Source organism: Pectinophora gossypiella, chromosome 20 (genome assembly GCF_024362695.1).
Source record: "Pectinophora gossypiella chromosome 20, ilPecGoss1.1, whole genome shotgun sequence".
NCBI lineage: Eukaryota > Metazoa > Arthropoda > Insecta > Lepidoptera > Gelechiidae > Pectinophora > Pectinophora gossypiella.
In genome coordinates, this window is record NC_065423.1 from 12722713 (window position 1) to 12748157 (window position 25445).

A 25445-nucleotide genomic window follows, 5' to 3' on the forward strand; every position below is an offset into this window, starting at 1 on the left:
ATAAAAACTAAACTCAACATATTTAAAGCACATTACAAGTAAAAAAAGTTGAAATAATATTTTTTATTGAAGAAATAAGTAATGACAGTGAACTCTTTTTATGAGGAATTTTGACAAATTGTGAAAATTTTCGTAGAACTAAGTTGGTAGGTACCTAAGTAGATACATTAATTTCATTTTTTGACCTTTGAATTGTTGGATCATGAAAAATCTCTTAATTACTACCTAATATTTAATTGCCTACTGTTATTAAAAACTTTAAATACCTAAATACTGACACAATTTTCTAAGGCAATACTACTCTAGCTTCTACAAACTCTAATCAAGACTTATAGAGAACAATTAATACGAATTCATAATCTTGGAAAAATATTCCTTTTTGATATCTATAAACTACCTATATTCTAAAGGTTTTTAAGTCATTCCATAAGTTTATTGAACAAATCAACGAGGTATTAAGGTAACAAACAACATAATTACCTACGTGCATTTATTTTTATTGTTTGAACATTTTGCTGATGTGTCCTACCACCACCAGTCCGATGGTCGCAGAAATAAAGGTCCAGATACATGCGCGTTGTTAATTACACAAAATATTAATTTGCACAAGTAATTAAGAATTTAAGACATTTGTGCAAAATAATATTGCGCGAGTTACTTAGTGACTTATTTCTTAATATATAAAAAAACAAAGTTGCAAAAAAACAGTATATATGGTTTAAGTGTAAGGAGGCCTAATTAGATGGAAGTGTGAAGTTTAAACGGCTTAAAAGTGCCGTTTTATGATTATGCATAAGAGACCGCACTGAGGTATTTATTATGGTTTCTTAAGTTCTACTTCTACCATAATTAACATTTCTCGCTATACGGTTTGAGCGGCTTAAAGTCAGCATTGCCACTGAGGTATGCATCAACAAAGTTCTGCACAGAATCTGTGGTTATTTCGTCACCATACTTCATTGTCACTAACTTCTGTTTGGGGAAGTCTATGGCAGTTAGAAGTGGTACGGCATCGTCTAGACCTATGTGCTCTCTGAGCATATCGGCGCTGTCGGTGCTATCGATCCCAATGTAAAACATAACGTGCTTGAAGGATTTCTTCTTCATCCTGGAGTGGCGTGAGGTAGGGTAGTCAAAGTCCATAGTCTCATCGTCTGAAGAGTTCTGGTACGGACAGAAGCCTGGGTACTGGATGCTGCACTCCTCGTAGTAGGACTCTGCTGATGGTGCCAGAACTGACTCTGCGAATTCTATTTCCGAGTCTTCGTCATCTGAAATGAAATTCAGTATTCAGTTTTTATTGGTAAATGTACGTATAAATTAACACTTTAGCTGCTAAACCCATGTGACAAATATGAGCATTTGGAACCTCGAGGCGTGCGCTACGCACACGCGTAGCTATCACGAAAGCTGTACCAATGAATGTGCTACCAGCACGCCAACTGAGTCTCACTGTCCACACGAATGTGCGCACCGGTAACGCGTAGTGCGTTCATACAATGTATCGACGGACCGGCCGCCGACGCGACACGCGGATCCTAACAATCTCGATACAATAGGTATATTGTATTGAGATTGTACCCCTGCGCGGCCGTCTCGCTTACGGGGTGTTCACACTGCACTTACTTAAAGTAAGAAAAGTAAAGTAAGTAGTTCAATTAAATAAAGAAGGTAAGTGAAATGTTTTCTTTTGTTTTTAGCCCAGATAAGCAAAAATCCTGAGTCCTTAATTAGTTAGGTATTGCAAATCGAAAAAACCTAGGATTGATGGGTAATGGTTAACACGTTTTGCCGGCTTGACAACAACTGCGGGAATCCAGTTCAAGAGACGTTTTCGATCTTTCATTTTTGTGAAAAGATAAACTGCTGAATAGAAGACAAAGGAACTGATATAGAATCAGAAGAAGGTTTTTTATTCACATTAAACATAATTAGCAGGTGTGCGCGTGAGAACTTGATTAAGATTATGTCTACTAAGCAATTAAGATAATTGATATGCTCTTAGTTTCCTACTAAATTAACAACGCCTAGTATATTACATAACACTTTATATCTACAAAGTCACGTTATATCTAACACGATACCTCCTATATATACGTAGACTACTAGCTTTCCGCCAGCGGCTGTGCTGCAGCTTATCGAGCGCGTCACATAGTGGATGTTTCAAATCAAATATACTTTATTGCACACAAACAAAACGTGCAAACATTTAGAATCAGTACACATCTATTCATCTATTGGCGATTATCCTAATATTGCCAACCCATAGAGCTTACATAGGCACACAACAGTATAAGTAGTTTTGGTGCTTCCCGTAATAAAAACAACGTCCCTTCATGGGTCTTAAATTCTCTCTTTATGTCAAATCACATTTAATTCGCATCCGAGGTTCGGGTAAGGGTAACAGAGAAAATTACTTTCTCTTTTAATTTAGTATGGATTGGTGTATCAACCTATCACTATTAAGTATACAATCTCCTGATTACTTGTGTCTGCCCACTCAATTTGTGAATTCGGGTCCGAGTTTAAGTACCTATGGGTTTGTGGGATACGAAATAAAACGGATACGCAATAAAACAAATATGTTATAAAATGTTCTTACCAACAAAAAGCACGACAGCAGGATGCCTGGCCATTTTCAAGAGTGCTTGTTCAGTCAGAACCGCCACCGGACGCTGGGCCCACGGGAAATTCTGCAACGAACACAATCAATCAATTCAATCACGCGGAAAACTCAACAGAAGTTATTTTGATTAGTTCAGCAGAACCAGGATATTGGGCCGTTTCATTTTATTAAATGGATATTTTGAGATGGTTTAAGAATTTTGCCGTTCGGAGATTCTTGGAGTGATTATGTTGCTTAGCTATATAAAATTGTTCACGCATTTTAGAGAGAGAGTGACAGAGAAAATTTTATTTATCAGACACACTACATACAGAGCAATCACAAATAACTATCATACAGAAACAGAATTAAAAATAAGTAGATATACTCGGCACACAATGCAGCACAACAGTGAAAAGGTCACGAACTCAGCATTGTGTCTATTTCCAAAGAAATAGACGCTGTTTTTCAGTCGCTAAGTAAGTAGTATAACTTATATAAGTGCAATGTCGTTACATGTGCCATGTCAGGGGATTATGGGGACTCAATAATAACCCTGACTCCAAAATACCTGAGTTTGGTCATCCACCTCACAAAGCATATGATAAAAAAGTACCTACATTAAAAAATACAGAAAAATCGCAAATAAAATCTTACCAATCCAAGTGGATCTCCAGCCAAGTGCTGTCGTCCATTAGCAGTGAGCACCTTCCCACTCCCATCGGTGATGACCAGCGCTGGGATGCCGCCGACGCCCAGTGCTACTGGCAGCGACTGCCGGGGCTCTGATCCCGACCACGGCACGGCTAGCGCGCCCACTGAAGATACTGACTGCACTGTGCGGTTGTAAGATTGCTCGCTTCTGTAATACAATGTAAAATAATTCTAAATAGATAGGTACTCAGGGTAGGTGTGTCGTGGACCTAAGCAAATGGAATTCTATAGCCTCCGATTACCCCGGTGGGAAATAGGCGTGAGTTTATATATGTATGTATGTATATGTAAATAGGTATAGGTACTGTGCACAATTTTTACTATTGAAAACAAGGCCAAAATGTCCAGTTTGATTTAAGATTTTTACGCCAAGTTCCGAGGTAAGCAGAGACTGGAATTTAATTTACTTCGGTCCTGACATATTCCTCTTGCTTCATTCACATTCATCAATCGTTTTACACACGCACGCTGGTTTAGAACAGATCGTACTAAATCTTTTCTAAAGGCATCTATTTGGTCAACGTTCCTACGTCCTTATAGACGTTCCTCTGCCATCCCTACCAACAGTCTTCGCTTTATAACAGTTATTATAATATGTAGCGATATTATAATAAATGTTTGTTTGAAGACGATGTTTGCCAGCGAAATACCTGACGCCGCATGATTGGGGAAACCGTCTCCGCATAACGAAAACAAGTAGCGTAAGTAGCGAAAACAAAGAAGAAGAAGAAAAGTGTTTATTTATTCATAATCAATAGATATACAATTAATAAAAAAATCAATGAGAACAAATTCGTGATTTGCTTTATTACACAATGCTAAGATAGACGACACATAAAATCAATATTAGCGAAAGCAGGAAACGTTGCGCGATTACCTACAGCTCTGTGCCTATTGTTATTTATGACCATTATTGACAGATCTATTACTCTCCAGCATAATACATAGCCGGCATTTTGTATTCTGCAATCTGCGCTCAAACGGCTAATAACGCGATAAAGTAATAAGTTACCGTTTTTACGACTTAACTTAGCTCATAACAATAGGGGATTGCACGAAGGAGGATTGGAAGTATTTGGATAAACATTGACTTAGTTAGCCCCTATTCATGAAAATAACTTGAATGTGCATGTACAAGAGAAAGTAACACAATAGTGCAATATTTATTGCTATTTTATGATCTGGAAAGTTAAAAAGACCACATTGAAGCAATTCTTCTAAAAACAGCATGAATCCTATTTCAGAGCAAGTATCAAATCAAATAGGCTAAACAACATAGTCAAATGAGATACTTTTTACGAAACGTCAAAACGAAAGTTTTATTTGGAGTTAATGGAAATACTGTCCTGTAACGTCATGAATAAAAGCGGTCAAACGTCGTACTCATTGTTACTGAATTCATAAATAACATTCGAAAATAAGTCGGAAAGTAAAATGAGAATAATTTTTGATCATCTTAGACTGGCTTCTATTTCTAGATTATCATTTTATAATTTATCTTTAATCCAGTCAAGTACCCTTGCAATATTGCTTCTTTAAATGAATTGATTTAATGTGGCGTTTTTAGACCCTCTGCTTATATTAGTTGACCGGGGAAAAAGCATAATGCATGGTAGGTAGAAAGCATTATTCTTTACCGAATTTGGCACAGGATAACATGACGCTCTGCAATGAATTGTAATTGCTCACTTTTGTGAGATTTACATATTTTTGCGAGTAGGCGTTCTCATTTGCATATTTTTCACATTTATTTATTCACATAAGTAGATAAGCCCGAGGGGTGGGGGGGGGGGGGGTTGTGTTTTGCGCTTTCGTACTTACTGTTACCAGTGCTTCTTATGCAAGAACCCATTTAAGGTGAGAAATCCATGCTGCTTCTATGTAATTAACATAATTATCAAAAACCATGATCACATCACAATGTAATATAGCATCACGCCTGATACCGAAGGGGAAGGGAGAGGTGTATAGTAAATAAGTATAGCCACTCCTCGCCAGTAATGTATAAGCCCCTTGTATTGTAATACGGGGCGAGCCCAATGCATTAACCGGGCACAAATCCTGGAAACCACGTGATATTAATTATCTATGATCCAAACATGAATTCAAACTCACTTGATTCTGGTACAGAGCCCGAACCGCAATTCGAACGAGGGACACTACGTAGTAAGACATTTGTTTACAATAGGCGCTATAAAAAAAATCGCTCACCTAAATCTGACTCCGAAATACAAACACAAAAATACAATTAATGCCTGTTTCTCTAAATAACAAAAATATAGTAACAAAAAATAAATATAAAGTATCAAAATGAGTTATTGCAATATAATGAGTCTCGCCATGTAAAAAACTTTAAATACTACCGTTTTCAGTCCATTGCAGAGTTACTGTGGGACTACTTTGGTATTATATAAAGTAAAAACCAGTTGTACATAAAGAAAAATAATTCTTTGTGTTGCATGCCTCTAAGGTATTTGTTGCAGTGTATGATACACTTATCATACAACTGAAGGTGTTGTCGAGGCGTGCATAGAAGGTATAATACACTGAAACAAATACTCTAGAGACTTGGCAGACAGAGGGTATCTATCTATAAGTACAGTTATTTGTAACACACTTTTGTTACTAAACCCGAGAGAGTATTTTATTCAAAACTGAAGATCCTGTACCCTACCCTGTGTATTAAATATATGCGTACCTAACTCAGTATAAATAGGTACCTACATTTGGTAACTTTATGTCTGGGATCGGAGCTACTGTTATTTTATTCATAGACTACCTTATCTGACCTCTACAGTTTACTCTGAAAGATCTCGTGTTATGATAAAACAAGTCGCAAACTATGCAGGTTGGGATCCGGTTCCCGGCACATCCAGCTGGCTCAGCGATCACTAGTGATCTCCAGGGGGCGATCGCAATATGTCAACAAACAGTGGCACGTTTATCCCGCATGGATTGTGTTGTATCCCGGTGAATGGCGACGGTAAACAGACGATAGGGGTCCCAAGCACGTGCCAATAGTTTCAGTAATTTTATAAAGTTTCAAATAAACATTTGATTTAAATTATAAATTACCTACATTTAAAGTAAAAATTAATAAAAAAAAAAACATTTGAATAAGTACGTAGTAAAAAACTGTGACAGACATAACCTTCCGTGTTTTATTCAGACTACATTTCGCCATTTTTAAATCTACTGTAGAAATTAAAAAAAGAACACAATAATATGTTACTGATAAAAATGATTTTAAACGAATTTTATTATATTTTTCTTTACTTTATCTTATCTTATCTAGCCTAAAGTGTCCCACAGCTGGGCAAAGGCCTGCCTCCCTCAAAGGCATTTATTTTTTAACAATAAATAAATATTTCGAGGGTGACCTCACTACAAAAATAACACTCCTGAGTACATCCCTGTCAATATTCATCCCCCCTAAACAACTATTAGGGAAAATAGAGCAATAACTAAATATCGACTACGCCCAGAGGACAACAGACTTCGAAAGTTCTGTTCACTTAGTTTAATGTGAAAACTTTCTATTGTGGGTACCACTGAGGACGTACAAACCGAGAGACAAACGGCTTCCGAATCATGTATAACTTTAACGCCATGAATGGTAGAGAAGGGATGTTCTTCGTTCAAAATAAAAGTGACATGTTGTCGTAAAATTTACGTTAGCATCGTGAGGAAACCCACATTCCGATATTATTCCGATATCATTCCGATCCCGAGAATAATTTATTTTTTAGACCTGTAGTAATTTAGTTTAGTAATTTAGTAGGTAGATATAGGTAGGTACCTAATCTAATCTACAAGATCCGACTGCTGGGCCTCCCCTTTCTCTTATTTTTGACCTAGGTAACTAAACATTATTTACTTAAGTCTTTCTACATTTTAGTTCATAATTAATTGACAGTCTGCAATAGGTAGAAATAGGTACCCTCTTGTCACCATAGTATAAGGAATAGCGTAATGAAGATTGTCGTTATCCTGAAAAAAGACTTTTCTTCGTCAGCCGTGGAATAAGTAAATAAAGCACGCAGACATTTCCCTTTTACTAAAATCACTGTTGGCGCTGGCGGGAATGAATGACAACATTTTGCCGCCATTTTTTTTCCGCGCGCCATTAACCATGGCTCATGAAATCTAAAGTAGCGTCCTCAAAGACCTTGTATAGAATAGACGGAGCATATTTAAGACGAAAGAAAAACATAGGTTTTGTCTTTCGCACTCATGTGAGCCGTCATAAGTTAAAAAGAGATAAATATACTATCGTCGTAACGTCTTTTGTACTCGTGTAGCGGGTTTGTTATAGAAACGTACCTATAGTATATGTTTTTGTATCAGAACCACTAGTGCCGTTCCATGTCTTTATCGACATTATTATTGGCTAAATATTTCATGTTAGTCCAAGATCTAAAAAAATATACATTACAAATTGAATGATTAATTAAATACAGAAATAACGACCTAGTATCCATACCTGGGTGGGTAGAACCACAAGTAAATTAGTTAAAACGATACCTATTTGTACCCTGATAGAAAGATACCTAAGAAGAACCGTACGTTGCGGTGACAGATTCAGAACCACTTATTCAACGTAATTATCATGGACAAACTTGTTAAAGGTCAATTTATCATTTTTGAATCTATGTCATTTCGCAAGGTGTTATGGCCGAGGAGGTCGAGGACGGTCCATCTAGTCCACATATACTATAGTATCATTTTAATACGACATTGCGGCCACCCTTTGGTTGCTATAAATCACATACCTACCCTTTTATAAAAATTAAATACACGTTTTTCATTGACTTGACCGGAAATCGAATCGGCTCTCGATACAAGAAGTAGACGACCTTCTAGTATATTTCGGGGATTATCTCAATGCGATTAAAGAATAAAAGCAAATACTTCTTTATAAGATTTTTATTCAATATAGTTAGAATACAATGACTACGAAGCACTGAACAATTCCGACTTTTGGTGATAAAAAAAAAAAAAAAATATTTCCTCTTGTTCACTTTCTTTAGAAGTGTATAGTGTCGGCTCTGGTCGTTATAACTTTACCTGCAAGAATGGCACATATTAACGTGGAGCACACAAATACACAAGCATTGCATGTTTACACATTGCACATAGAAGGAATAATCACAGGTAATTACAAAAATAGTTATTCATACTAATTAGGGATTCTGTTTTTACGGGTGTTGTGAACTACACGTGTAAAAGGGATTGTGGTTATTTTTCGTCAAAATTCCGGCGTTAATGTCTTTATTTTTATTTATGTTTGTTCTGACTCTATAGAGATTTTGGTGGTGGATATAGTGAAAAAGTTGTCTCAGTGTTTTTACGTTTATTTTGTGTTCTGTACATAAACAATATATTATCCTAACCTCAAAAAGGTAAGTGCTATTATGGAGGGTCATAAGGACCCTCCCGATAGGGGCCCTCCGCCTGATGACCCCGAAGCAGGTATCTCTTCCTCCCCCATGGATACTCAGGATACTCAAACCGCAGGTCAAAAACGACCTCGACCTGATCAGGACGCAGTCCATCCCAAAAAAACTATTAGGAGCTCTATCGAAACTAGTACGGCTAATACTCCTCCTCAACAAAGCTACATTCATCCCTCTTTGACAGGTGAATCGCCTAAGGAGTTTTTGAGTACCGACACTGGCCCATTTATTGTTCACCTATGTATGGAGGTCTCTGAACCGGATTCGGCTGTTGTAATTCGACCCATGAAGATTGGACAACTTCTTGTGAATAATGGAGTTATTGGTATAGCTCAGGGTGGAGTTCGCAAAATCGGAAGAAACAGGGTCTCTGTTGAATTTGTTGATGCTATCTCGGCTAATGCCTTTCTCAGCAGCTCAGTAGCTGCTTCTTCCAAGATGACTGCTGACATACCGACCTACAACTTTTCTAGAATGGGTCTAATTAGGGGTGTCCCTACAGATATCACAATGGAGGAGCTAGCAGAATCTATTGAGTTTCCACATGGATATGGGATTGTTCTTAAAGCCCGCCGTCTTAACAGGAAACATCACACAAGTGATGGGGGTATCCAATGGATTCCCACTAATAGTGTTGTCCTGACTATCCAAGGCCAAAAGCTCCCAGAAAGAGTCTTTTCGTACAAGACTTCCTTACCGGTCGAAAGATACCAGCTGCCCACCATTCAGTGTATGAAATGCTGCAGATTTGGTCATATCAAATCCCAGTGCCGGTCTAATCCTAGGTGCTATAAGTGTTCTCAATCCCACACTGGCCATGAGTGTGAGGTCGTAGAGTCATCAGCATCATGTGTGCTCTGCCAAGGGTCCCACTTTGCGATTGACAAGAAATGCCCGGAACATTCTAGGCAAAAAAATATTAAGGATTTAATGTCTTTAGAAAATATTTCTTTCCAAGAGGCATCCTCTCGCTTCCCAACTGCGAAACGTAGTTATGGTGAGGTTACTGCTCAAGCTGCCCCCCAAACTCCCCAAACTCCCCGATCCCAAATGATAACTTCTCCTGTCACAACTTCATACAGGAAGACTGTGACAAAAGTTCCTAGACCACGTACTCCCCTGAGTAAAGGATATGACCGTGAAGCCCATGAGAGTATTGTTAACTCTCCCCGCTCATCCCTCCCTAATGGTTGTGCTCTGTCATCAAACCCAGAAGCTCCTTCTCCCGTCAAATCTCTTGGGGAATCCCTCGGTCTCTCCCGGAGTGATAACTTCCTGGAGATCCTAATTAACCTCCTCCTCAATATTATCTCCAAATATGATGATTCCTTACCGAACAACGTTGCCCAGAAACTTGATCAATTGTTTTTATCCTACCATAATGGACACCATCAGCCTAATTCAATGGAATAGCCAGAGTATTAGGCCAAAATTATATGTAATCGTGCATTTGATTAACAAGTTCAGTCCTGTTGCCTTTGCCATCTCTGAGACTTGGTTAGCCCCTGGTTCCCGGTTCCGGGTCCCGGGCTACTCTTGTCTCCGGGATGATGGTGATAGCCGGGCTGGCTGTTGCTTGTTGATTAAACGTTCTGTTCCCTTTACCCAACTTCCTATTCCTCCTCATGGTGATGGCATAAATGCCATTGCTTGTAGCATCTTTAATTTCACTATTTTATCTATTTATCTCCCTAGGCCAAATACCTCACATATATATGATCTTCAGAATATAATTTCTTCTCTTCCTAGTCCTATTATCATTCTAGGGGATTTCAACGTAAGGCACATTCAATGGGGCTCCAACCTCACGAACCCGTACTCTATTGCACTCTCAGACTTATTAGATGACCTAGATCTATGTGTCCTTAATGATGGCTCCCCAACCAGAAGATCTTATCCCCACCAAAATCCAAGAAGTGCTCCTGACCTCTCAATTTGCTCCTCATCATTATCTCCTCTCTGCTCATGGAGAGTACTTCCTTCCACCTATTCCAGTGACCATTTTGCTATTCTAGTTTCAATTTCCCATAGAACTACTCCTGCAACCACTCCAAGTCCTTTACTTAAATATAGACTAAATCAAGCTGATTGGTTCGCATATTCCTCCGCTCTAAATGCTTCAGTTCAATCCCTTCTCCCTCCTTCAGTAGACGATATTCTGGTTGCTTACTCGAGCTTTGTATCTTGTCTATTGTCGGCTGCTGACTTGCACATCCCTAAGAAATCTGGGCGCTCCCACAAACCCTCCACTCCATGGTGGGATTCGGAATGCTCCTCGATGGTGAGAGAAAGAACAAATGCTGAACGCGCCTATAATGAGGAAATGACAGTAGAGAATTTTCTAAGTTATCAGCGCATAGCTGCTCAATGCAAACGTCTCCTCTCCGAAAAAAAAACTGCTGGATGGAGAAGTTTTTGTGAATCTCTTTCCCCCAGAACCAGCATGTCAATAGTCTGGAAACAAATACGTCGTTTCAGAGGCTCACTAAACTCTACTGACATTTCCTCCAATGACCCCTCCTCTTGGGCTGAAGCTTTTATTGACAAAATTGCCCCACCTTCTGTCCCCTTCTTGGATTTATTCCCTCCCCCTCCCTCTTCTCTCCACTCATCTGATCCTTTCGATGCCCCTTTTTCTTTTGACGAGTTACAGTGTGCCTTAAACGGCCTCTCTGACTCGTCACCTGGAATAGATGGAATCCCTTATTCTTTCTTGGTCAGGTCTGGTATCCCTGTTAAAGAATATTTTTTAAAATTAATAAACTTATTTGTTTCTTTAGGGTCTATTCCAGATGACTGGAAAACCCAAATAATTATTCCCATTTTAAAACCTGGCAAGGACCCTTCCGATCCTTGTTCTTATAGACCGATTGCTTTGTCCTCATCCTTAGCTAAAGTTACCGAAATTTTGATCAAGAACCGTCTGGAATGGATCCTGGAAAGTAGACAATTACTGGGCAAGTCGCAGTTTGGGTTCCGTAAAGGTTACAGTACTCTTGACAGTTTGAGCATCTTGTCTACTGACATACGTATAGCCTTTTTGAAAAAGCAGTATTTGGTTGGGGTTTTCCTTGACATAGCATCCGCATATGATAACGTCCTACTTCCGAAGCTCAGGCAAAAATTGCATCAGCTGAGTGTTCCTGTGAGGCTTTCTCGTTTCATTTGTAATATGCTGATGGCAAGGAATATCACACCTAGAATCAATGGAGTGGATTATCCCTCTCGTTTAGTGTGGCGCGGTCTTCCCCAAGGATCTGTTTTAAGTCCAATTCTTTACAATATTTACACTTTCGACCTGGAGAGATCACTGGATTCATTCTGCAATGTGTTACAGTACGCCGACGACCTGGCACTTTACGTTACATCTGACTCCATCGATGACATTCATGTAGAATTAAATTCGGCCCTCTACTATCTTCATTCGTGGTTGGATGAACATGGCCTCTCTTTGTCGGTATCCAAGAGCTCGGCTTGCATTTTCACCTGCAAAAGGAACATACCACATTTGGACTTAGTATATAATGGTGAATCAATACCGGTCTTAGGGCATGTCAAATTTTTAGGCACATACTTAGACTCAAAAATGACAGGGATTCATCATTGTACTTACGTCGCCAAAAAATGTGAACGTGGAATTAACGCCTTAAGAGCAGTCGCCGGAGTAAGATGGGGAGCTCATTCTTACACCTTGAAGCTCCTCTATAATGCCATTGTTCGTAGTCATTTCGACTATGGATCATTTATTCTAGAACCATGCAATAAATCCAATATCCAAATGTGGGACAAGATCCAGTCACGATGCCTTCGAATAATTGCTGGGGCTATGAAATCTACAGCCATCAATGCCCTTCAGGTTGAATGTTCCGACCCTCCACTTCTTCTCCGAAGACAACTACTGTCAGATCGATTCTTCTTTAAGTCTCTTCAGTTTTCTCATCACCCTCTTATTTCAAAATTAGAAATTTTACGTGACTTAGTCCAAGGCAGTTCTAGATATTTTCTATTAAATTCTTTCTCCCACTATTTAGCCCTCCCTCACCCTGTTTCTCAATTAAACCTCAATCCCCTATTTTCTGTTCCTTATGACGCTCTTATTTTCCAGCCTTCCCTCTGTCATTTTGATATCCATAAGAATGATCCAGGCGCTAACAAAAAATTCATTGATAAACTTTCTCAGGATTGGCAGGGTTGGTTTACCATTTATACAGATGCCTCCAAAGTATCAGATTTGGATAACGTTGGAGCCGCGGTCTGGATACCGCATGGTGGGTATATCCTTAATTTTAAATGTCCCCACTTATCCTCTACTTTCACCGGCGAGGCTATAGCCTTATTTGAGGCTATTTCATTTGTCTATTCCCATAATTTAAACAAATCACTAATTCTTTCCGACTCCCTAAGTTGTATTCAAGCTGTCTCATCAAACCTTTTCAGATCCAACTCAAAATTCATCTTAACCTTTAAAATAAAAGATCTGCTATATAAATGCAAACAGAAGGGCATCGAGGTTGTTTTAGGTTGGATACCTAGTCACTCCGGTATCACTGGTAACGAAGCTGCAGACTGGGCTGCTAAAGCGGCCATCCACAACGGTTCTGAGTTACACTCAGAGGTATATTCCCAGGACTTATGCTCCTCAGCATCGACCCGCATGTTCAACCTATGGCAGGATTCTTGGAACTCCTCCAGCCGCGTTAAAGGGAAGCATTATGCTGACATTCAGCCTCTCATCCCTCGGAGACCTTGGTTCTACCGTTACCGTGACATTCCCCGTTGTGTCATAGCCACAATTTGCCGTATTCGGTTAGGTCACTCAAGTACTCCTGTTCACCTCGCGAAAATCAGGGTGCGTGATCACTCACTGTGCGAGTGTGGTTTAGACGAAGGCACGGTGGATCACATATTTTTTAACTGTCCCAAACTTGTTTTTTCTTTGTACGATGTCCTACCTCCAGATATCCCGCGTCCTACCCACATAAAATATCTTCTCTCTCTTATTGACTTCCCCTCTTTTGTTTATTCCCTTGTAAAATTTATTCGTATCAATAAAATTAAATTATGATTATTCAATATTAATATATTCCCATTCCTTCCTTCATATGTATATAAATAGATTTTGTATTCTATTGTCTGTTGTATTTTGTCTTTGTTGGAATGTTTAATGTAAAATGTGAATGTCTTTTTTGTTGTTATAGGGCATCAATCTCTATGGATGTCAACAGATGACAGCTACTTGCCTGTCAATGACGAGCACGCTCAACATCTTGCAAGAGGACATACCTAAATAGCTTTCGAATCTTCGTTCAATTATATTTTTATTTCTGCCCTATTGTGTATTTTCTACAAACGTGATACTGGCAGAATTGTGATCACACAGAAGCCATTCATCAAGAATTGAATTGAATTGAATCATACTAATTATTTTGTGCAATAGAGAATATTTGTATTGTATTGAAATATTTTTTCCATGCTAATGTAGAATACAAAAACGAAATAGCTGCAAATTTATCTATAAACTTATAACTAAACTTAAACTCACCTTATGTGAGATATGTGAGTGAATATTGTTGGTACTGCATCTCTATGTAATATTTTTGTTTGGTATCCTGCTTGATAGAAAGCAAGATACATCGAAATGTAATTAGCACAGGCTTAAATAAGGAGAAGGCGTCCTTCAGAAGAGAGAATTATCTCGTTTCATGGTCTGAATCTAATTGTTTCTTAATTTCTTGTTTCGTAAATTAGGATATTTAGGAAATCTGGAAAATACAATATCTTTATGTAATCTTCATCCAAATCGGAAACAGGTCGAAAAATAAATTAAACGTGAATAGAATAACGCAACATGTAGATGTTACATTCAAACATAATATTATGTTATCGATATCAAAGGACAACACTACTTATAATACTTTGGGTACATGATCTGTCAAAGCTGATTAACGTAAAATGTGAAATCAATTATTTGTACAAATGTGACGGCTTTGCTGAAAATATGCGTCTGCATCCTGTTTAGGGCTCAATAAACTTTACAAAAACCAGACCAGGTAATGTATTTCTTGCACACAAACATGTATTATGTGGTCGATAACTTACCCATGGTGAGACATTGTTTGATCGTTCTCCATTATAACACCCATTCTACTCTCACAACCAATAGCTACGCAAGCCATGGTTCATAATGAATAACTATTTCACAGATTGTTTATATAAAAAGTTAAAATAATGTCCCAAAACACCAAAAAACTAACGGCAGGTTTGGTATCCAGCTGACTACCACAACATCTCAAAACGGTAAACACTGACGTTCTAGACAGCGGTGTTTGTCTATGTTTGTTTCTTTTTTCCACAGAGATTGTTGCCATAGGGAAGAAAGAGAGCTGTGATAGTTTGATCGTCACTCTAAAATATTATCCGTCTATTCTATACAAGGTCTTTGAGCGTCCTGAATGGGCATTTGGTCCGGGTTTTTTAACGTAAACACTGTATTCTGCCGGGATTAACATTTTTTTATTAAAAAAGCAGATGCGTTTGAAATATAAGCGTTTATATAAACGCACCTGCTCATAAGCTCGAATAAGCTCTTGTGCTTAATTTATTTACTTAGGTAAGCACTTAAGTTGTTTTATTTTACCTATTTATACAGCACGACCGAATATTTTTTGTTTGTTAAAAAGGCTTGTAAAATGTAAAAGTTATAATATTTTTTGTTATAAGTAAGAATTTGGGTCATGAATCACAAAAACTATTACACCGCCATTTTATCAAAATCTATTATCTCGGGGCACGATAATGACGAGCAAAGTAATTTTAACCTACCTCCTCTTGCGAAAACTAATAATATAAAGTGCGAACAGCGAAATGGAATGCGTACGCGTTAATACGTGCAGGGACGAAACTAGTTAACCGTGTTTGCACCCGAGTACCCGGGTAAATAAGGTCATAAACCGGGTCGTAAAGAAGGAGTGCCGGTTATCGCCCCCGGCTAAGGGGCGATAATAAACGTGGACCTTTTATTGCACGGCGCGGGAGACGATAAATTGTATTGAGCGGATTTGAGCGTCTATTATTAAGATTTCTACAGGTGCCCCCTATTTCCATTGTTGAATTGAAGATGGATTTAACCTGGATCGTTGCGCTTACCTACCCGTACCTATTTAAATTTATCTTTTGGAAGTAGAGGTTTGAGCAAAATAAAAATATATCTATATTATTAACAGCGTATCAACAGTGGCTGCAAGTTGTCTTTGATTACTTGTGGCTCTGCCCACCCCATTAGGGATTACGGGCGTGATTTTATGTATGTATGTATGTATCTATATTATTCTAGTTACTTATTATAACGTATTTAATGGTAGATATATCTACATACTTATTCTAAAGTATCAATCTCTCTATATTGAGAATAAGTACTTACTTATTAGATTTGGTCAGGACATCAGGACTTTCCAAGCTGATCATTCGATTGTCCGAAAGGAACATGATCTGTGCTTCAAAAGGCACGTTAATTAAGTACCTAATCGGTCCCGGCTACTTTTTGCTTATTAAATATAAGTATGTAGTTCTTACATGAGTCATGTTAGGGTCTTTGGTAGCTCAATAACAACCTTCAACCATAGGGTTGATGAGGTCGAACATTGGCCTCACGACCCTTATGAAAGAAGGAAATAGTATTCATTCGTTACTGGTTTACAATACAATACAATACCTCTTTATTGCACTCAAATCACATAAAAAAATAAAAATAGTACACCAGTAGTAGTAGTAGTAGTAGTGGTTTCGTACTAAGCTTTTACTAACATTTAATATTACAGGTAAACATGCCTTATCTCCACTGTTATATACAATGCGATGCAAGTAAGATTGCTATGATAACAGAGAGGTACATTTCGCCGGCGCAGAGGACTGGCAAAATGCCATCATATTTTAGCCACGATCTAGAAGAGATATAATGTTGTATTAGATTTACGAAAAATGTAGATACTTATAAACGCCGCCTTATAAAAACCACGTAACTTAAACGCCATTTAAAAAAAAATCACATTCGAATGTGAAAAATAAAATAAATAAACGTGTATTTTATTGTAAACAGTGTTTTTACAAAAACGCTTCGCCAAACTATAACAAAGTTTGTTGGCAGAATCAACTTGACTTTTTGTTTCCTTCCTATTTTTTTTTATCAACTTTCACTCTAATTTGAATTGAGTAATTGAACGAAATCGAGGTTTAGGCGGAAATATCATCTTCATCAATTTAAGGGTGGTATTAATAGACTAATCTCAGCTTCGAGACTGCCCTCAAGATCATGTCAATGTGACAGGTCTCAAAACAGAGACTTGAGCATGATCTTGAAGGCAGTCTCAGCTGAGATTCGTTTATTAATACCACCTTAAGAGCCACGCTCTTGTCGGTGTAGCATTTTCCATTCCAGTCTATCAAAGGCCAATTCCTTGACTTCCCTATAAGACACATAACATAACAACATAAACTGCCTATATACGTCCCACTGCTGGGCACAGGCCTCCCCTCAATCAACCGGAGGGGGTATGGAGCATACTCCACCACGCTGCTCCAATGCGGGTTGGTGGAGGTGTTTTTACGGCTAATAGCCGGGACCAACGGCTTAACGTGCCCTCCGAAGCACGGAATCATCTTACTTTTTCAGACAATCAGGTGATTCAAGCCTGAAAAGTCCTTACCAAACAAAGGACAGTCTCACAAAGTGCTTCCGACAATGTCCCCATCGGGAATCGAACCCGGACCTCCAGATCGTGAGCTTAATGCTCTAACCACTAGACCACGGAGGTTGTATAAGACACAACGTTAACCTTTTCTTTAATCTGTGAAATATCGTATCAGAATTAAATTTTAATTAAATTGATTTGAATTGATTTTTTATTTTTGAATAACTATTTAAGTATATGTATTTATTTATTATTGTGCTTGTATTTATTGGTAAGTTGTACTTAGCATGCACCCGTAATCTTTGAATTTTTACATAAGTAAATAAAATTCCTCGTCTTATGGTTGTCTGGAAGTGATGAAACCGCAATTTGTCATGTACCTAGCTGACTCACTTTTCTAACTATTTTTTGTTATTTTGGTGCATTTAAAGTATTTGTATCAGAAAGTGATTTTTCAAAAAGGTGCTTACATGGTTTTATCTCTAAATAGCAGTTCATAAGTATCTATTCCTACCCCACCCATCGAGTGGAGCAAGTTAACGAGTCAGTCACATTGTAACTGCAGTCAAAGCTACCTTTGTAATGAAGTTCATTGGAGGCTGTGAGGGTGTGAGGCGATGGTAGTTTGACGAGCTCAAAGGCTTTTGACGACCGAGCTTTTGAGGAGCTGCATTCGTGAAGCTTTTACTTCAAAAACCTTTATTTCGTAGTTTTTTAGTTGTTGGGTGGGCAGAGCCACAAGTAATCAAAGATAACTTGCAGCCACTATTGATACGATGTTGTAAGATGGATGTGATAAACCTTATGGTGATAAGGGGTCAGCCTATCGCCCATAACATTAATCCAACATTTTAGAGGACACAATCCCTCTGTTGGTTTTTACGACATGCCCGGGAAGACAAGCAGCTGAACGTTTTCTATGTAATAAGCACAGTACACCATTTTGATTTATGAAACATCTCTATTTTTTTTGACGTGACTTATTGTAGATTTGCCGCAGATGGCATTAACTACTTGGCCGGACAAATGGGCAGCGCTGAAGGCTCTCACCCGGTACAACGTATAAGACAACAGGCCTGAGGGTGCCCAGTTGGGCTCGAACCCCGGCTCATGGTGTCGTCTGAGATGATATTTGAAAGAATTAATCGACCCTAGTGGGTCGATAGCGATAAGCGCTGATTGAGGGAAGTCGTCAACTACGCCGGCGGGGTCCTGAAGTGTTTGGTGTCGTGAGCTGATTGGCTGCCTCTATGGCTAGAGTAATCGGGTCGTCGGGATCGTATAATGCGTCCTTCGGACGCCGATACTTTTCAGTAAACTGAAACACTGAAATGTATGTCTAATGGGAAAAACGAAGTCTTACTATGTACTAAGTCTATTGGGAACATTCCCAGTAGTTCAACTGGTAAGACTACTTCGAATAGGGGACTTTTCAGTCTAGTAACTAATGTTGCTATTTTTGGGTACAAGGGGAGGAAGGGGAAGCTCGTCGCGACAGGTAGCCGTCTGGCTAATAGAGGGGTGGAGTGGGGTGAAGCAGGGTTGCTTAGGCGACAGAAAATAACCTCACATCAAAGGATTGTCTGCATTGAATTAGGGATTGACCCTTTGGAAATGTGACGCTAATTGGGCTTTTACTTCATATTACTAGAGGGATTGTATTGCCGTTTTTATTTTCAGAAAATTGATTATAATGTATGTGGTTGTTCAGGGCTACTATTCCAAACTGACTCGATGGAATCCGACCTCTAATGCAGTGAGGCAGCGTGAGTGGCGGATTTACCAGTAGGCTGAGTAGGCTGAAGCCTAGGGCGGCAGATTTTAGGGGGCGGCAAATTTGGCCCAATTTTTTTTTTGTCTTACAGAAGTAAAATAATAGATATTACTTATATACACAAAGAAACAAGTGACAAGACTTACTTATAACATTTTAGTAATGCACAGTATACTGAACATTCTTACGTCTGTACGGGCTTCAACCGAACATATTTTGCTAACTTTGCGCCATGTTTTTGGTAGCGCTGTGCACTCGACTATAATTAGTATCGAATTTCAGAGGTCAGTAGGGGCGGTAAAATTTGAATAGCCTACTGGCGGCAAATTTGTAAATCCGCCACTGGGCAGCGTGGTGGAGACTGCTCCAGACCCCCTCGTTGCTTGAGGCTTATGCCTAGTAACGTGAGAGTATAAAAGTTATGCGTTTCTCCGACAAGGACTATCACGCATTCCTGCATCTTTTTTTTTACGTAACTTATTGTAGATTTTCTGCAAATTCCATTAACTACTTATTCCTACGTCGTAAAGAATAATAAAATTAACATTATAAAAAGTGAATGGAAACCTAATCCCCCCCCAATTAACCTAAGCCGAGTATAAAATAATCTAATTACTAAAGTATGAGTAATTCCCAGATCAAAGGGAACTTTTAAGGAAGGCATCATCAACTGAAAAGCAAGATAATTTCAACATAAAAATGCGGAATGACTGTAATAAACTCAAATGAGGGTTTCAAAATGGCGCTTAGAGGAAAATCCCAGTGCAGAATTGTAAAGATCATGAATGAAACTGATTTTACTTGCGAGCACGCATTTTAAAGCAGGGAAGGGAAGGATATCCTGCATACAAATGTAGGTGTAATGCTGTGGTATAATACCAAGAAACCTCCGGCCATGTAGTTATGTGGCATTATTTATCTGTGTGGAAAATCTGTGTAGAAAATTGCGCGGCAAATCTACAATAAGACACGTCAAATAAAGGTACTTAGAAACGTTACATACCGTTATCGTTGTGTTATCTCGGCTCGCAACTATTGAGATGCCAAATTGAGATAGTCAGAGACACATCCATCGCCAGATGAATTAAACCAAACTTCACTGAGCTTTCTGTTAGATCAACATTTTAGGTGGTGATCCGTATCGCAGTCTAGTCAGTCGGACCAACTGTGTTAGTGAAAACTGCACTTAAGATAAATTATATTTTATTTTTATTAGGCTCACGCGTAGCACTCTCTCTATTGTCAAAATCACTTTGTCTACTGTCCTTTGTTTGTCAAGGACATTGCAGGCTTTAATCACCTGATTGTCCGAAAAAGTAAGATGATGCCGTGTTTCGGAGGGCACGTCAAGCTTTTGGTCCTGGCTATTGGCCGTAAAATACCTCCACTAACCCGCAGTGTAGCAGTGTGGTGAAGTATGCTCCCGTCCGGTTAATTGAAGTAAATAGGCTGTTTGTTTATGTTTGTTATTTGTTTTTATTCTTATCTTATTTTCTAACAAACAACAGTCTGCAAAAAAATACTTTTAAAACAGACATAAGTACTTAGACAAGTTAGAAATAGAATAGGTTCAGAAATTCTATCAAATAAATCTTCAGTTTCCTAGAGCCCTGTTCAGTGAAGCTGGAGTATAATCGAGGGAAATTTATTGCTGCCGTTCTAGACACTAAGTTATTAGTTAAGCTCTCAAATACAACTATTTTACATATGAAACTAGGTAGGGACTTTAGGTGGTAATAAGTATAATGGGGGAGCTCGGTGGCACAGTGGTTAACGCGCTCGGTCTGTGATGTTGAAGTTAAGCAACTTTCGCAAAGGCCGGTCATCCCGGTGGGGACAAATCACAAAAATCACTTTGTGATTTAGTTTGGTTAGGACATTACAGGTCGATCACCTGATTGTCCAAAAGTAAGATGATTCGTGCTTCGGAAGCCACGTTAAGCGGTTACTACTTATTGATGTAAGTAAGTAGTCGTTACATAAGTCATGTCAGGGGCCTGTGGCGGCTCAATAATAACCCTGACAGCAGGGTTGATGGGATTAGTAATCCACCTCACAAACACGATAGAATATAACAAAAAGTTACAATATAAATCAAATAAGTAACGTATTGGTTTAAGGGAAAACCCGAAGGGCCGAAAACCACAAACATTTTCGGGTCTGAAGAGTGCTTTCCTAGACAGGGCTATTAAAAATAATTACAATGGGACCCCACTTGGGGCACAATAGGGGTTTGTATGCAGTAGCGTCGCTGTCCAGGGTTGAATCAGGGTCAATGAGACACCCGGAGCCTACGTTTAGGAATCCTACTATTAATAATAGCGCGAGCAACTCTGTTAAATGAGGGTATTTCCAGTCTACGTTCAAATAAGTCATGTCGTTCTGTCAAAATACAAACAAAATCACGTGACACGCATGTTAGGGAAAAAACAACGTTATTGATTTCGACATAATTGATTGAATCGATTGATAACTTTACCACGTTGCACATGTTAGCTCTGCCGGTGAGATAGTATACCACCTAGATAAAAAAATATAAACCCTATGTTAGATACTTACATACATTTTTTATATTTAATTGATTTTATTTGTTTTATTTGAATTGAATTTATTTTATTTGTTATTTTAATTAATTTTTTAAATGTTTGAATTAATAAATTTAAAATTTGAAATAAATTTTGAATGTTTTATTATGTAAATTATGGATCATTGTAAAAAAGAAACGTTATCCTATTATATTAAAAAAAAAACAATACATTTCTCCATTCATTATCCTTCCATGGTATTCTCTTTTACTTTTTATCAACCTTACGTACCATTCTACTCACTTTCCTACAGGTATGTGGGGTCAAATCTAATCAGAATCTTATCACCCCGGGGCCGTGGACTGCCTAGCTACATCCCTGGCGGTGCGTTGTGTGGGGTAAGATCGGACACGAGCCACAATAGAGCTGAGTGATGACATCAAACAAAACATGTAGTGAGAATGGTGAGATAGCAGTAAAGTGAGGGAAGGTGGGGAAAGTAATGATGTGTGGTGATGACACTGTTGGTTACTTGTGGAAATAGGTACCTACCAAAAGTGTTCCTTTTTTTGACGTGACTTATTGTAGATTTGTCGCAGATAGCATTAACTACTTGGCCAGACAAATGGGGAGCGCTGAAGGCTCTCACCCGGTACAACGTTTAAGACAACAGGCCTGAAGGTGCCCAGTTGGACGCGAACCTCGGCCCAGGGCGTCGTCTGAGAGGAAACATATTTGAAAGAATTAATCGACCCTAGTGGGTCGATAGCGATAAGCGCTGATTGAGGGAAATCGTCGGCCACGCCGGCGTCAATGTTTGTGTCAATGTCGGTCAATGTTTGTGTGTGTGTTGCTTCTTTCACCCTAAGGTATTTATTAAAGTACAACCACATGTCATCACATACAGGGTGTTAGAGACATCGTAACGAAAACTTTGAGGAATGCTTCGGGCCAACATTCTGAGTTGATATCAAATGAAATTTTCCATCGCAAAAGTATAAAATTGAAAATAAAAAAACTTAAAAAAAATACAAGCGTTTTGCGACGGAAAATTCCACTTGATATTAACTCAAAATCATGGTTTGAATCATCTCCCTTAGTATTCGTTACGATGTTACTAACATAAATGTGACTAAATACAACAGCTGGTATGAAAAAAATCCTTCCAAAATTGTATATTAGCCAAATACCCGACAGAATTAAGTTGACAGCACATGTGAAACGGTGTACCTAACAGCGAGATGAATATTTTATTCGCCTGTGTTATTCATTCGTTCATTTATTTGTTTTAAAATTAACAGTTGTCAATCATACGTCCCTTTCCTTTTCGACTGATAAGAAAATAATGTGTACAACTTAAAAGAAAATTAGGAAGTGTCTGCAGTAATCGGGGCCTTCCTTATAGGCTACAATTTAAGTATTATGCGGGTAGGTGTATAAGTTATCTAAACCGAAAAACAAGAATAAAGAAGTAATATACGAAAACTACCGTAAAACTTAAGATTACAGTAACAAAAAGCCCATTTTTTTTTTTTTTTTTTGACGTGACTTATTGTAGATTTGCCGCAGATGGCATTAACTACTTGGCCGGACAAATGGGGAGCGCTGAAGGCTCTCACCCGGTACAACGTTTAAGACAACAGGCCTGAGGGTGCCCAGTTGGGCGCGAACCTCGGCTCAGGGCGTCGTCTGAGAGGAAAAATATTTGAAAGAATTAATCGACCCTAGTGGGTCGATAGCGATAAGCGCTGAATGAGGGAAATCGTCGACCACGCCGGCGGGGTCGGTATCGGGGACCTGAAGTGTTTGGTGTCGCGAGCTGATTGGCTGCCTCTATGGCTAGAGTGATCGGGTCGTCGGGATCGTATATTAACGTCCTTCGGACGCCGATACTTTTCAGTACCGTCCCTAAGCGGAATGTACTCGGAAGCCGCAACTACCAGGGGATTTGGGTGGTGCGGAGCAGAATCGAAAAAACGTTTGGAAGCTAATTTGAGCCATTGTGCAATGGTTGGCAGACAAAAAGCCCACTATTTGAATATTTTATATACAAAGGGTCAAAGGATGAATTGAACAACATAAAACTTACACAAATCCTTTTTATCACTATCCAATTTTCTCCAAATCCTACCACGCGTCGTAATAATACCATCCTCTCATATTTTCGTTTACATTACAAATAAAAATCTCGAATATTTTCGTTAAAACGAGCGAATAGAATTTTGTGAACGCATTCATAACGTTGGCGGGAAATGTGGCCTGTAAAATGGCGGCAAAAGGAGCAAAGGAAATAACCGTCATGTCATGATCCTTGCCGATTTTAGAATTTCGTCGAATTTCCTAAATGTATTGCAACGGTAGGTAAATATAGGTGTATTTACAAAATTCCGTGGTCTCTGCTTACCTCAACGGCAAACAGGCGTGATCTTATGTAAGTATGTGAATTTTGTCAACAAATAACATTTTGTCACTTAGTGAGACTGTCTTTGTTTGGTAAGGACTCTGTAGGCTTGAATCACCTGATTGTCCGTAAAATTAAGATGATTCCTTGCTTCGGAGGGTTAAGCCGTTGGTTCCAAATATTTGCCGTAAAAACACCTCCACCAACCCGCAGTGGAGCAGCGTGGTGGAGTATGCTCCTTAAGTACTAGTATAGTAGTGAGTAGAGACCAAGTAGTTAATGCCGTCGCTTCTAAGGCAAACCTACAATATAAGTAATTCAAATTCAAAAATATCTTTATTCAGTAGGTAACATAGTTACACTTTGAATCGTATTTTTTTGTATAAAAAGTCAAGTCAAATAAAACATCTTATAAACAAACAGAGTCACTCAACTTCCCTTATTTACTTGCAAATGATTCCCTGTTATGCAACACTTATTCATTTTCCATTTTCCCTTTCACTCACACCTGCTTGTAAAAGTTTCATAAAACTAAAGCGAAAATCATTTTCCCGATATTTTTTTCTTGATTACTTAAACATGACTCGGTCTCATAATATTGCTTCCGAAATTTATTACTCCAGAACATTACACTGAAAATATACTGTGGAAATAAATCTCCATTAGGATGTGTGAACGCGAGGGGCAAAAAGTAACGCAGAATTTTATTGCGCGGCGCCAAAAGTAAATTAACTCGAAAAACAGTAAGTAAACTTGGATGAAAGGATGATGGCCAGTTATCCTGGTAAATAACATAACATAAGCTCACGACTATACAAATTTTCGTCGAAAAAATTTCTAACTCGGACGGGACTTGAACCCGCAGTTTTTGTCTTGTCTTTGCAGCGTTTTTTTGGCGGGAAACGGGAACGGGGACAGTTGCTTTCTTCATTGAATAATCTAAATAATTAATACGAAGTGGTGTTTTGTGGTTAATGATCGCATTAAGTTAGTCGTAAGATATTCGCGAGTGTTATTATATCGGAGTATTCAATGAACTAAGTGTATCTGCCTATTTTCGCTTCGTGCCAAGAAGCCGCTTCATAACTCGAAAGTTTATGCGGACTTTTGAGTTAATTCATTTGGGGTTCGGAGTAGGAGTCTACTCCGAGGGTGGGGGCTTAGGTTTCATCATCATCACCTTTCATCATTTCATCAATCATCAAGAAAAAAGTACGTAAGACATGGCTGTATGGGCACAGTTCCCTTAACCTTCGGGGACAACCAAAACCAAAAAAATATCT

At 38.7% G+C, this 25445-nt stretch overlaps 1 protein-coding gene across 1 annotated transcript in view; it reads right to left on the reverse strand.

Annotated features, from left to right (window-relative positions):
* Positions 1–27: 27 nt before the first annotated feature.
* Positions 28–25445, reverse strand: part of LOC126376254 (nucleoredoxin-like) — a 41127-nt gene continuing 15709 nt past the window's right edge. The window contains exons 4-6 of the mRNA XM_050023553.1: positions 3263–3467; positions 2603–2693; positions 28–1271 (exon numbers count right to left, since the gene is read on the reverse strand). Coding sequence (XP_049879510.1) covers positions 850–1271; positions 2603–2693; positions 3263–3467 — 718 coding nt within the window. The 3' untranslated portion in view covers positions 28–849. The remainder of the gene's footprint in view (positions 1272–2602; positions 2694–3262; positions 3468–25445) is intronic.